Source organism: Pogonomyrmex barbatus, unplaced genomic scaffold, assembly GCF_055798465.1.
Source record: "Pogonomyrmex barbatus isolate J1 unplaced genomic scaffold, ASM5579846v1 scaffold4, whole genome shotgun sequence".
Lineage (NCBI taxonomy): Eukaryota > Metazoa > Arthropoda > Insecta > Hymenoptera > Formicidae > Pogonomyrmex > Pogonomyrmex barbatus.
In genome coordinates this window covers 3171035-3186237 of record NW_028297138.1, presented here as the reverse complement: position 1 = coordinate 3186237, position 15203 = coordinate 3171035, and the positions used below count along the sequence as shown (strand labels likewise).

At 31.3% G+C, this 15203-nt stretch overlaps 2 protein-coding genes and 1 pseudogene across 3 annotated transcripts in view; all 3 read right to left on the bottom strand.

Annotated features, from left to right (window-relative positions):
• Positions 1 to 15203, bottom strand: part of LOC105431144 (uncharacterized) — a 458217-nt gene that overhangs the window by 8782 nt on the left and 434232 nt on the right. Inside the window, exon 7 of one of the 2 annotated variants that reach the window (XM_089081293.1) lies at positions 1490 to 3863. The exons of the other annotated variant lie outside the window; for it this stretch is intronic. Coding sequence (XP_088937419.1) covers positions 3751 to 3863 — 113 coding nt within the window. The 3' untranslated portion in view covers positions 1490 to 3750. Of the gene's footprint in view, positions 1 to 1489; positions 3864 to 15203 lie in introns of those variants that run through there. 2 annotated transcript variants of the gene reach the window in all.
• The window catches only part of LOC112552911 (uncharacterized), a 295572-nt gene that overhangs the window by 132161 nt on the left and 148208 nt on the right, over positions 1 to 15203 (bottom strand). The window lies entirely within an intron of this gene.
• LOC148935667 (uncharacterized) lies at positions 10484 to 14166 on the bottom strand (annotated as a pseudogene).

The window sequence follows — 15203 nt, the reverse complement described above, 5'->3', positions numbered from 1 at the left end:
TTTATTGAATATTTTTATTGAATATTATATTTAATTTCATTAAAAAGATAATTTAGTTTTATTAATAATTATTGAATATATTTTTTTGATATATTATTTAAACAAATATACCATAACCATAATATGGTCAAGAGTTGCACAACAATCTGTACAGACCATAGTATCTGAATACTTCAAGCTTTGATTTCTGGAAAAAAGCACAATCGCATACGTAAAGGAATAATATCAAAATGACAGTATTTATATTACTTTTTAGAACCTACCTGCAAAATAACAGATTATGGCGCATAAACATTAGTTTCTTACACTCCAAAACAAATTAGCACCAACTGTCAAACACGCCGCGAAACTCAACTACATCATTGACCGTCAATCAGACGCGCGGAAAAAGAGCAACAGGCATATATCTCGCTCACTCTTTCGTTTTCTACTTTCTTACTCTTGTTGCGTATTTATTAATAATTAATCAATCAGAATTATGAAGGAGCTATAGTTAGAGATACATTAACCAATTTTACATAAAACATATTGTACTCTGCCCATCAATGATTCGTTAGATCCTATATTACGAAATATGTGTTTATATAGATATAAAAATCGATACGAACGAACAATATAATGATGAAGATATAATGTAATATAATTTATGTATTTCTTTTTCAATATTAGGTATATTGTTAATCTATCCATTTCAATGCACGCGTATTTATTTATTACATACATATATTATCAGTCTTATCGACCTTGCGGATAAATCAGGATAAGTTAGGATCATTGCAAAACCCAGCGAACATTGATTCACTAGATCCTAGTGACCCTGACTTATCAGTCTCATGATCCGTCCGATAAGATTAATATTGACATCTCGCGACAAACATTGCATCCCTAAGAAAGGACGACAACGATGATAATGACGTTTCTTAAAGTAAAAATTTCCAGATTTACTTTGATTCTTAATATCTCTGCTCGTAGAGCACGAGGAAAAAAATAAAATCACTTTTGTCATGCAAATCGTATCCAAACTATCGATTGAGTCTACTTAGAACTTGCTTCAGCCGTTGAAGAGATCTGCTTTGAGAATTGATTCAGCCGTTAAAGAGATCTAATAATCTCGGGTGCTCGCATCTCAATTGACTTGACACCCGAAATACTATCGTGTCTCCTGATATTTCGTAATATACGTTATAAGAATAAAAATTACATTAAATTTTGATGACAATTGAAACTTGGTTTTTAATTTTTAATCTGATACATAGATATAAATACAATAATAATATTAAATCTTCTTGACAATTACAAATTAATGCTAATTTTTGTATAAAATTTTTCATATAATTTAATTAGTATTATTTATTTACTTTATGTATTAAAACTTTTTATAATATATAGATACAAATATAAGCATTATATTCAAATTTTCTGACAACTAATTGATATCAGATTTTATATTAAAATTTGTTGGGATAAGTTTCTCAAAAAATACAGCGAATATATATGGATGCTTTATTATATTGAACTTAGACAGACTAAGGTAGAGGAATACAAAGGAATATACTGAAAACTAATGCGCGCGCTTTATGTGGCGGGTCGATATATATCGATGATAAAATAAACATGTCGTCTTCTGGCGTTAAGTACAAATGATATTTTTTTCACTACTTCAACAAAATTTTTTAATTTTTACGATCTTTTTCTTTCATAGTGGATAAATATTAAACATTATTATTATTTATCATTATGGTTATTATTTTTGTAATATTAATTTATTACATGTATATATATATATATATATATATATATATGTGTGTGTGTGTATTTCGATGTAATCGATATATTATTGATGTATTATCAATGTATTACACACACACACACACACACACACACACACACACACACACACACACACACACACACACACACACACACACACACGCATGCACGCACGCACGCACGCACACATATATATTTTACATAATTTATAAAAATATGACTTATTGAATTACAAAACTTTAATTAGATTTATATAATAAAATCATTTGTTTCACAAAATATTATGTGCAATAAGTTGTCAACTAATTATTATTTACAATTTATACTTTTGTAACGGATTTGCTGATATAAAATATAAAAAATGTCTTATTTTTAAGAAAATTTACATTTTTTTACCTTACATTAGGAATTTTTTATTCTTTTATATTTTTTATATTTTATATTAGATTTTTCTATTATTTCATTTTTCTTTCAATTCAAAATCTTTAATATTATTTTAATTTAATATTATTTTAATTTAATATAGAAATGGGTTTATAGCCACAAATACAAAAGTCGTCTAACAAGTTTTGAGCCTCAACATGAAAATGGCATTATTCATCAAAATCATTCTAATATTACAATCGAACATGCTTTAAAAGATACTTATAAGAATTATAGCCATTTTGGACGTTCATTTATTGTTTGATAGTTATTCGTGCCAATCGATGTCAGTGTTTTTATAAAAATGGAAAAAATGAAATATCGTGCCGTGATTAAATTCTTGCATTTGAAAGGCAATATCGCAAATTAAAACCGAATTAAACGCTGTTTACGAGGACTCTGCTCCAGCATTTGCCACTGTGAAAAGATGGGCAGCTGAATTTAAACATGGTCATACCAACTTGACTGATGATGACGTTCGGGACGGCCAATAACTGTGACTATTACCGATAACATCGAAAAAGTTTACTAAATGGTACTGGACAACCGTCGAATCAAAGTTGAAGAGATAGCAGAGCATATCGAAAAACGTGTTTGTCATATATTGACTAAAGAATTAAGCATGCGTAAGCTGATATATATGTTGGGTGCCGCGCTTGCTCATTGTGGACCAAAAACGCATTCGAATGAACATTTCCAAGGCTCTGTTGGAGCGGTTTAAATGAAATAAGTCAGATTTTTTGAGTCGATTAATAACTATTGATGATACATGGATCCACTACTTCACTCTTGAAACAAAGGAACAATCAAAACAGTGGAATTAGGAAGGGTAAACCTGTTCCGAAGAAGGCGAAGATGGCCAGGAAGGTGATGTCGACCGTTTTTTGGAATAGTCATGGAATTGTGTTCATCGACTATCTTGAAAAAGATAAAGCAGTGACGGGGATACTACGCATCATTAATTAACAAGCTGAAGACAGAAATTGCGAAAAAACAGTCACATTTAAAGAAGAAGAAAATGCTGTTCCATCAAGATAACGCACCGGCTCACACTTCGATGGTCGCCATGGCAAAAATTAACAAATTGCGGTTCGAATTGATTGACCATCCACCGTATTCACCAGATTTGGCTCCTAGTGACTTTTCCCTGTTTTCTATACTCAAAGTTGGCTCGAAGAACAGAAATTTTGAATGAAGAGGATAATGGATAAATATTAAATCCATCTGTTTAATAATATCCGTAGAAGCCTATTTTGCAGACGCCAATTATTATTTGAATGAGTTAAAGAGGTGGGAGCATTGCTAGGAAAAGTATATTGACTTAAAAGGAAATTATATTAAAAAATAAAACTGAATTTGATCGACAAAATACTTGTTTCTATATTAGGCTCAAAACTTTTCACGACCCTCGTATATGCTCGCGCGCAGCCACCTGCACATTATCATATCTTTTATATTTTTATAATTAGAATTTTTTTAAATATATAAAACAATTACCAAACACACTCGATCATCTCGATCTTTATATTTCTTATATTTTACATTATATCTTTTTTCTCATGTTATAACATAACAAAAACACCGCAAATTTTCGTAAGTACAGTAGATTTCCTGTGAACTAGCTCCTGTGGGATTAATCTCTATGCCGCATAAATAAATGTCTGGTTTATCTGAAAATATATACAGAATATTATTTATAGAAGAGATTGTAAATAAGATAAAAAAAATACGATATAATAATGAAAATATATATACACATTATATATTTTAAACAGTCTAGATAAAGATCTTGCAAATAGATCTCTCAAATATAAAATATAAATCTTGTTAGTAAAATGGTTATTGATTTAAAGTAGATTTTAACGTTGTCAAAATATCAAAATACAAAAATAAAGCTTGCTAATACAAATTATCGGTAGAAAGAATGAGCAGAATTTGCGATAAATTCTAGATACATCAAAAAGGCAATGTTGAAAGTTATGATCAGGGAGTCGATCATGTAACTTTTCCCCTAGGACGAAAATGTGAAAAGTGAAAAATTTCACGTGAACTTATGATCATGTACGATTTTACGGAATCATATAATTCTCTTGAACGTGAAAATGTGAAATTTTTCACGTGAACTTTTTCGCCATGTACCTTCATGGCGGAAAGGCAGAAATCTAGGGAATTAATATGCTTCGGAATTAGAGAAGATTAGGGCATTAGGATTAAGTATACATAGTATATACACAATCGATTATTAAAAGATGTATATATTATTGTATATATTTATATATTATTTTTATATATTTTTTATATATTTTTTTATATATTATTTTGTATATATTTATATATTTATATATTATCAATAAAATAATAATTTTCCTTAGCTATAAAACCTATGAAACTGTTTCATGATTTCACTTTCCACGCATCCAACATACATACATAATAGCTATACGTGAAAAGTTTCACGTGAAATGTCAATGTGTGAAAAATGAAAAATGAAAAATTTTACGTGAAGTTACATGATTGATCTCTTGATAACATAAACACGTAATCATAGCTCCAGTTTGTTTCTTATTTTATATATATATATATATTATAATAATATGTATATGAAAAAATATCGAAAATTAAAAAAAGATGAAAACTGTTTATTCCTTTTTCAAATTTTGAATATTTTTTTCCTTATAACATCTATATTGGAAAATGGTGATTTTGATATATGGATCATCAATAGCTGCAACAGAGAAAGTTTTTCATTTTCAAAACGTTTTATACATTGTTATCGTATAAAATTCTTTTAAATAATTAATTTCTTAATGCAATTACTTATTTCCATTTTTTTAATCATTAACTATTTCTTTTTGGGTCTAAATATATAAACCAATTATATTAAAGAGTATCTTATAACAAAAAGCTTTCCTCTGTTGAATGTGCAAACATTTTGCTGATTTGTATGAGACTCTATATTTTCATTGTCACTAAATATAACACAGTTCAACAAAAAAGCACCAAAAGTACGAATCTAATCATTTCCTATAATTTTTTGGACGCTGAATCCGAATCTGTTTGTAAAATTGCTCTATCACGTCATAATTTTCTGAAATTTGCAGTTAAAGTTGCAAATAAGTGCTATTTTGCGAGTTTTGTCATACTATAAGTACGAAATAAGTATGAAATGCAAATAAATGAGAGAGAAGTGTTCTTGCAATGAAATATATCAAAATGAAATATATTTGTGAAAACTTTCAACCTTCAAAATAAATTTTTTTGTGTCCATTATGGTTAATAAGTTATTGTTAAAAATAGAGTCTATTGTAAAAATGCTGTGAAATAGATCATTTATCAAACAGCCGCTAATTTTATTTATTTAAATCTAAATATTTTTTAAAAACTCACTGAATACAAATCCGATGTCAAAAATGATTTGTGAAAACTCAAACACAAATCTTTGCATCAAAAATTATATTACAAAATTACGTCATTTTACTGATGTTCAAGTAATATATAATACTCACTTGTAATAATATTATTTGTATAAAAGATTTGATATCAAAAAGTGGCACCAAGTTATATTATTATATATAAAAGTGTTACTTTTTAATGGAAAAAAAGTTTTTCAATCACTGACCCAAATTATATCTTCTTAAAAAAATAAAAATAAAATTCAAGATTCATATTTTTCCATCCAAGAACTTTTTATTTTATTTAAGTTTATATTTACAAAATTACGCAATCTTATGTCAAATAGTATATAATATTCAATTCTAATATTTGTATAAAAAATTTGATATCAAAAAAGTGACGCCAAATTATAGTTACATTATTTGGAATGTTTAATCTTTTTAAAAAAATAAGAATAAAATTATAGAAATAATTATGTAATTTTGTAATATAATTTTAAAATTACGAATTTTAAAATTACGAAAAATACGAATCTTGAATTTTATTTTTATTTTTTTAAAAAGATATAATTTGGGTCAGTGACTGAAAAATTTTTTTTCCATTAAAAAGTAACACTTTTATATATAATAATATAACTTGGTGTTACTTTTTGATATCCAATTTTTTATACAAATAATATTATTACAAGTGAGTATTATATATTACTTGAACATCAGTAAGATGACGTAATTTTGTAATATAATATTTTAAAATAGAATTAAAATAGAAAAATTCTTAGATGTAAAGATACGTGTCGAATTTTATTCTTATTTTTTTAAAAAAATTAAACATTCCAGATAATATAACTATAATTTCGCGTCACTTTTTTTATATCAAATCTTTTATACAAATATTAGAATTGAATATTATATACTATTCGAACATTAGACATAAGATTGCGTGATTTTGTAAATATAAACTTAAATAAAATGAAAAGTTCTCGGATGGAAAAATATGAATCTTGAATTTTATTTTTATTTTTTTAAGAAGATATAATTTGGGTCAGTGACTGAAAAATTTTTTTTCCATTAAAAAAATAACACTTTTATATAATATAACTACAACTTGATGTCTTTTGATATCAAACTTGATACTTTTTGATATCAAATCTTTTATACAAATAATACATATACAAATACATATTATTACAGGTGAGTATTATATATTACTTGAACATCAGTAAGATGACGTAATTTTGTAATATAATATTTGGATCTTTGATGCAAAGATATGTGCTTGAGTTTTCACAAATACACTGCGCGTAAACTTGTAATAATCTTTCATACACACACTGCTCGTATATTTGGCGACTTTTTTTACTTTTTTATAAAAAGTATAAATTTATTGTGATATCATTTATTTTGTTGTGTTAAGTATTTTATAAACAGTATATGTATTTTCATTTTTTGCCACATGATTACATTATAACATGATGATAAATTCTGTACAACTGTAAGTAGTATATGGTCTGTCAAAACAAACCCCTATCACTTTCTCCACCGGCACCAGGGGCGTAGCCTCCCGTTGTCAAAAACTGTCAGTCACGTGGAAATAGAGCGTTCTGATTGGCCGGTGGGCATGGCAAGTGATAATTACGTAATTAGTGGGGGCGTTCTGATTGGCTGAAGTCAAAGCTGCCCGGCGCGTGATTGGCTCTGCCCATAGTGCCCCATGTGTATGATTGGTTGTCGAAATGCCAGACGAAATAGTAGAGGAAGGGGGAGAAAGTGTCTGGAATCGCTCGGGGTCTGAAAACAAAATGGCATCTGCGAAAAAGAAAGATGGCGGGTGTGAAAGGAATATACTTGACGAGAATGGAATGCGATTTTTATGACACGAGGATGGAGCGAGGAAAAGAAAATTGGTTTTTTGCGGGTTTTTATTACGTATATATAAGATAAATCACGTTTTCTTAGGACGAAAAGTTTTTCGGCGCCTCATAGCTAGCGAATTTAAAAAAATTTCTCTTGTTGTTTGACATTTTTGTATGGAGAAAATGTATAAACGTTTTGAAGACAAGAAATTTTCGGTGTGTAATAACCGTTAGAGTTATTTACCGAGTCGTATGGTATTTGGGGGAGGAAAACAGAAACGGACAGGTTCGCACTAGAAGTTTCTGACGACGACGAATTTGGAGTACGAGGCTTTTATCCTATGATAAACACGTGGGTTGAAAAAATTTTCTAGATATAAAACTCTAGATTTTTCTACAACATTTGGAGTTATACACTAGCGAGGTTATTTTCTTTAATTCTATGGCAAACAAATGAAAAATATCTGAAAAATGATTAGATATTTCTAGCTTGGAGTTATGTAGCTAAAATTGATTTTAGATCGGCGGGAAAGGGAAATAAAATGGATAAAGATTGGAATTTATGTTACAAAAAAATTAAGTTTATAATTAAGTTTATATCATACATACAGTTTATATTATACGTATAATATCAATTCATAATAGTGTTTCTTTAATATTTAATTATTCTTATAAGTACAGTTTTGTCAACAGGCTAATTCTAAATTACTATGTATTAGTGAGTATATATATATATATATATATATATATATATATATATATATATATATATATATGGTATATTCGCGCGCGCGCGCTCTCGGAAGGGAGATGACGTCAGGGAGTAAGAGCCCACGGGGAGAGGGGGAGTCTTCCTCTCTCCCTCTACGTCGAACGAGCTGCGTTGTATCACTATCATATTACCATCAAACGACTATTAATAATTATTTAAATTACTATCAATGTCAATCAAATTTGGATTGTTGGAAAAATCATGACGTATTTTTTCTATATTTTTCAAAGTTCATTTATTTATATAAAGAACAAAGATCAATCAATGATATATTGTCCATTTTGTTCGATAACCTTTTGCCATCTTTCAGTGAATTTCATAATTCCTCGTTCATAGAAGGATCCATCTTTATCGGTGAAAAACTAAACAAGATGCTGATTTACAGTCTCATCTGAATTAAACGTTATATCATGCAAGGAGTTTTGAAGAGAGCGAAACAAGTGGAAGTCTGACGGCGCAAGGTTAGGCGAGTATGATGGTGTAGCAACACATCCCATCCAAGCTTCAATAATTTTTGACGGGTGGTCAAACTTGTGTCTCGCGTTGTGGTGATGGAACACAACTCCTTTATGATTCACGAGCTCTGGACGTTTTTGAATGATGGATTCGTTCAAACTGTCCAATTGCCGACAGTACACATTCGAATTGATTGTTTGGTTCCTTGGTAGGAGCTCAAAAAACACGAGACCTTTAAAATTCCACCACACTGAGAGCATAACCTTCCTCTGATGAATATTTGCTTTTGATGTCGTTTGTGCGAATCATTACGTCGGGACCAAGACCATTTGCGCACCACATTGTTGTAAACAATCCACTTCTCATTACCAGTTATCAATCGCTTTAAAAAAAGGATCGTTTTCCTCACGTTTAATGAGAATATCGCAGATGTTTATACGTGCCGTCAAATGAACTTCTTTGAGTTCATGAGGAACTCAAATATCGAGCTTGCTTACGTACCCCAGCTTCTTCAGGTAATCGTGAACGCTTGAATGATGGATGTTCAATGTTTCTGCAATCTTTCGTGTCGTGTAACATGGGTTTGACTCGATCAATGCCTCTATTTTGTTGTCATCAACCTCGGTGGGCTTCCCTGACCGAAGAGGTTAAGGTCGTTGAGGTCAAAATCACCAGCACGGAATTTCATAAACCATCGTTGAAACTGACGTTCTTGTAAAGCATTGTCACCGTAAACTTTACGCAACTTTTCATAAACTTGACGCGCGTTCTTCCTTTTATGGGTAGAAGTAAAACAGTAATATATGTCTAAAATGCACAGTTTGGTCTTTCATCTTCAACTTGTTATAAAATCTCCAAAACTCAATCAAATCGCTCAACTTTTTTTTTTTAGCATGAAAAACTAGAACTGTTTGAGGGCTCGAATCATGCTTGATGCAATCTCTTCTGTCGCGCTCCAGGAGGATTATTTGTATATTTACCAATGGCGTTAGAAGGTGTCGCCGCTGTAGTCCGATGCATCCATCGAGAGAATAGGACCATCATCTCTCTGGAGTTTCGGTCGTGGGGATTCGAGAGAATATATATATATATATATATATATATATATATTATAATACATATATATATATATATAAAATACATATATATATATATATATATATATATGTATATTGTAATATACGTATGTATGTGTATCATTGTATTGTTGACGTGTTATTCTAAATACGCTATTTGCGTAAATATCATCACATGTCTCGGTAGTCGAAGGGATAAGATGCCTGCCCGGTAAGCAGGAGATCCAAGTTCGATTCCTGGCTGAGGTGGTATTTTTTCGCAAAATAATTACGAGTTTTCACGACTGGTTCGTGATCGGATCTCGCCGTGACGCACACCCTCCCTTCTTATTTGGGAGCTATCAAATGACATAGCAATAACATATGCGAATGATTCTAGTACTTCCAAAAATGAACTAACGCCATCTGTTACAAAAATGTATCATGATTTTTCCGACAATCCAATATTATCTACTTTGAAAGTCAACTATTTTGAAGATCGATCGAACTGCGTTGTACCACTACTACTATCGAATGATTATCAATCATTGTTAAAACTACTATCAACGTCAATCAAATTATTTCCAACTACTCTTGATGCGCATTGAGGGGGTATGGGTCTATCCCTGCCCGCCGCTGCCCAGCATGTTTGCTATTTCTTTCATATGTATATTTATCGCACCTGAATCACAGATAGGGTCTCTCCTTCTCCTTCCCATTGCATGCTGTCCGCCCTCCCTGTTATGTTCTTTTTTACGTTAGTTCTTTTGGCGTTCTTTCTTCTTCGAAAATCTTTTCTTAATTTTATTGTTTGGATAATAACATTATTTAATATTGTCAGTCTGCGGGAAAGGATAAGATTCGCCTTCAATAAATACAAAAATATATGATTCAAGCGGATTATTTTGGATTATATTCATCTGATTTTTATTATTTAATAATAATATTGATAATATCAATATTATTGTTATAATAATAATAATAATATCATAAGAAATGATGGAGAAGGGAAAAATAAAAATAAATAATTTAATAAATTAATATATTTCTTCAGTATTTATTTTTATATTTTATTAAAAAATTTTAAATTCGAAAGAATGATATTTTTCAATATACATTTCAATATACATTTTCAATATACATTTTATTTCTCATTTAATGCATAGTGCATAATATTATTTACAGCGTAAGATATTAATTCGCACTCTATACGTAAATTTTTATCATAAATCTTGTGCAAAACTTGCATTGCATTTATCGGTGATATAATTTTGACGTAAAAAGTTCACAAATTGTTTAAATTTTTCATTTATGCCATGTATATTTTGACATAATCAGATATATGCATGCTCGATGCAATGTTCCAATTCAAATAAAAATAGTACGGTTGATGGCTTCATATACAAGCAAGTATCGCGCAATGTCAGTTTTACAATATTATTTTTATACATTTTAACGAGTTCTATAATCAAATCGTGAATTGTTAATAATGAAACCGCAGTCGATTGTACGAGTTGCTCGATATCCGCCCGTCTTTCAATGAACATCTTCTAGTTGCATGAGGCAATATTATCTAAATGCTTCGATTATCGCCAAGAATCAACTTCCACATAGGATTTGATCCCACATTGATTCCAATATCCAAATATTTATATGCTGTAGATGTCAATGCGAATCTTCTCTCTAAAATAAGAGCTGTATAACGAGGCGATGAATTTTGAGAAGACGTATTGTAAGAAAAAAGATTACATATAAATGAGCTGTAGGAAAATTGTCTTGAGATTCTTTTATGAGAATAAAATTTATCGTTACTTGTATGCTTCATCTTGCTGAATTGGAACGTAATACTTCATATTTTCACACATTTTTCTTGAAATTTTGTAGTAATAAGAATTATTCGTTTTTTCCATAAAGCGAATAATATGCGACTAATATAACATGTTAGAACTCAATGAATGCTGTAATAACATTGTCTAGAGTTCTTTATATATATATATATATATATATTCTCCCACTATTTTTTCTGTGAAAACAATGTGTATGAAAACAATATTCTCCCACTATTTTTTCTGTGAAAACAATGTGCTATCGATATCAATTCCAATGTTATTTTCTTCAAAACATGGGAATTTATTTATCTTAATGGATATACTAGTGTAGGTACCATTAGATTATGAATTATATAAGAAGGTACACAATTATCTATTAAAATTCGATAAAAAGATTTTTCCGGGAAAATAATGCTCTACCGATATCTGTTCCAATGTTATCTTTCAAAACATGGAATCTACTCATTTTACAAAGGCTGAGATAAAACCCACATTATCAAATACGCGTTTTTTCAAAACATACCTTAAATAATGTAGTAGCCCTCATAGTATATAAAATGAGAAGATTGAGATCATGTCACTAGTGAAGTTGGAAATTCCGAATGATACATGAAAATATACATTGTCCCTCGTGAAAATGGAACTAGAAAATAGCAAGAGGATGAAAGATAGTTGAAGAAGATTTTTATTACGTTCTTACGGATGATTCGTGTTATGAAAATGATATGACAGATGAAGAGACTGAAAAAATCTAGAGACTTAAAGCAGGCTGAAGTTAATGCTCTGAATGATTCGAAAAAAATGTGTGCAATATATTTTTATTATACTGAAGAAGCCCTCATTAGTAAAAAGTATTGCTTACAGTGCGTACAAATTAGTGAAATATTTCCAAGTTTTTGCGCCAGTCGAAAGCATGTCATTTGTCAATGTTATGCATTCATCTGTGGTAAATATTGTTCGGAATGCCGACATTGTTTCAAATAATACCGTGTAATATGTGTCCTATTTACACAAAGTGAACTTCTGTGAAAGATATATACCAAGAATATAAAAACAATATTTTTCAGAGTATTTAGTGACTATAAAAGAGAACATAATATGGAGCAAACAGAGTGTGATTTAATAGAGCAGTCCACTCGATTGAATACGTCGGAAGAATTTAACACGTGGAAACAACGATGTGATGAGTGTATCAAATCGCTGAATGAACACAACTAAACATCTGCGATTATCAATCGGTGTGAGACAATCGGTAATCGCACGTATCGCGCAACTGAAAAGTTTGAAAGATTCGGTGCGCGAAAGATTCGTGCATACAGATGCCGGATATAGTGCGGAACTTCGATGGAGTGGAATAGATATGGCTTTCGAAAGTATATTGACAAGTATATACTTTGAAAGCATATTGACAGGTGCGGTAATCAATTCCAAACACATTGAACTTCATCAGTTTCTGGAGGATGCACAAGAAATTGTACTCGAGCATGTACAAAGTGTCATACGGAAATATGTCAGGATAAATACTATATTTAACGGCGAATTTGTCGCGGGTAAAAAACATGCCAATAAAGGTATCGCTACGAGAAACTGAACTATATCAGTGTTCTGATTTGCAAAAGTGGTATCAATTATACGTTATCGAGCGTATCTTGGCATCGCTTGAGGAATTTCAGGAACGCAATAGCAGGTGGGCTTTATCGCGTATATTAAATTTAATTGTAAATGTCAACAAACATAATCTCATGCATGCGGATTACAACATCGAACTATCACGAGAAATTAAGATGAAGAGAGCGACGATTAACGTCTAATCTATGTGCATGTTTCATAATGCATGTTTCACATGGTCAGTGATGGCTCCACATCCCGCAAAAACAAATACAGATCGAGTATCTCGTATCCTCGTATCCTCCATATTCAACGTATCCTCCATATTCAATTGAATCTTAAAGACATTAAGTTTCCAATGATTTTAAATCAAAAAGTTTGAGAACCTCAATGACATCTCAGTCAATGTATATTGTATCGAGAAGGAGAAGAAACTCTTGATTCTTCTGATACGGCTCACTGATCGAAAGATGAACAAGCATGTAAATTTATTATACTTGTAGGACGATGACAACGAGGGATATTTCGTGTGGATAAAAAATCTGTCTCGTCTCGTGAGCTCTCAACTTAGCAAAAAAGAGCATAAGAAATTCTTTTGCGATCGGTATACATTTTCAAAAATAATGAAGTTCTTTTTTCAGAATAAGTGAAGTTCTTTTTTAAGAATAATAAATTAAATTAAATTATAATTTTTTTTTCTTTTTGCAGATGTTTGAATAATAAATTAAATTAAAATTAAAAAATAGAATAATAAATTAAATTAAATTATAATTTTTTTTCTTTTTGCAGATGATTTCTTTTTGCAGTACTTCAAATGAAAAATTGAAGGCTCACATTGTAGATTCTCGAGATATTAACGAGTATGTTATCAGGTTACCAAACGACGACGACAAGTGGCTAAATTTCAAGAATTACTATAGAAAGGAACGAGTGCGGTTTATTGTTTACGCTGACCTGGAATGCATCCTAGAGAAGAAAAAGGAAGAGGAGGAGGAGGAAGAGGAGGAGGAGGAAGAGGAGGAGGAGGAGGAGGAGGAGGAGGAGGAGGAGGAGGAGGAGGAGGAGGAGGAGGAGGAGGAGGAGGAGGAGGAGGAGGAGGAGGAGGAGGAGGAGGAGGAGGAGGAGGAGGAGGAGGAGGAGGAGGAGGAGGAGGAGGAGGAGGAGGAGGAGGAGGAGGAGGAGGAGGAGGAGGAGGAGGAGGAGGAGGAGGAGGAGGAGGAGGAGGAGGAGGAGGAGGAGGAGGAGGAGGAGGAGGAGGAGGAGGAGGAGGAGGAGGAGAAGAAGGAGGAGGAGGAGGAGGAGGAGGAGGAGGAGGAGGAGGAGGAGGAGGAAAAGAAGGAGGATCCGAGAAAGGCGAGTTACATATATCAGCATCATCTTGTATTTAGTATATGATATTACATACACTGTTCGTACGACGAATCGTTATCAATGTAGCGGTTTCGTCGCGATAAAGATTGCATTGCATGATTCGCCGAGGAACTTAGAGGTTTAGGGTGTAATGTAAAATCTATCTTTTCCGCTAATGTATCCATGGCAAATTTCGCGCAAGATGACTGGAAAACGCTTAATAGCGCCACGCATTGTCACATATGCGAAAAACCGTTTGTGCTAAGCGATACGCGAATATGCGATCATTGTCATTTGATCAATCGATTCAGAGATCTCGCGCATTTAAATTGTAATTTAAATTACAAAGATTTGCATTGCATTCCCATAGTTTTCCATAATTTATCCGGCTATGACATATTTATCAAAGAAATAGCTACAGCATATGAAGGAGATATAGATCTGCTTCCAATAACCAAAGAAAAATACAATTTTTAACAAAAAATGTTAAAAGCATTGAAGATGATCGAAAAAACTGCATAAAATTGCGATTTATTGACTCGTATAAATTTCTCAGTAACAATTTTGACAAATTGGCATCTTTTCCTAGCAAGGATAAGCTACGGATAACGCAGCGCGAATATTGTAATGTATCTGCAGAAAATTTCAATTTATTGACACGAAAAGACGTCTCTCCATACAAATACATTGACTGC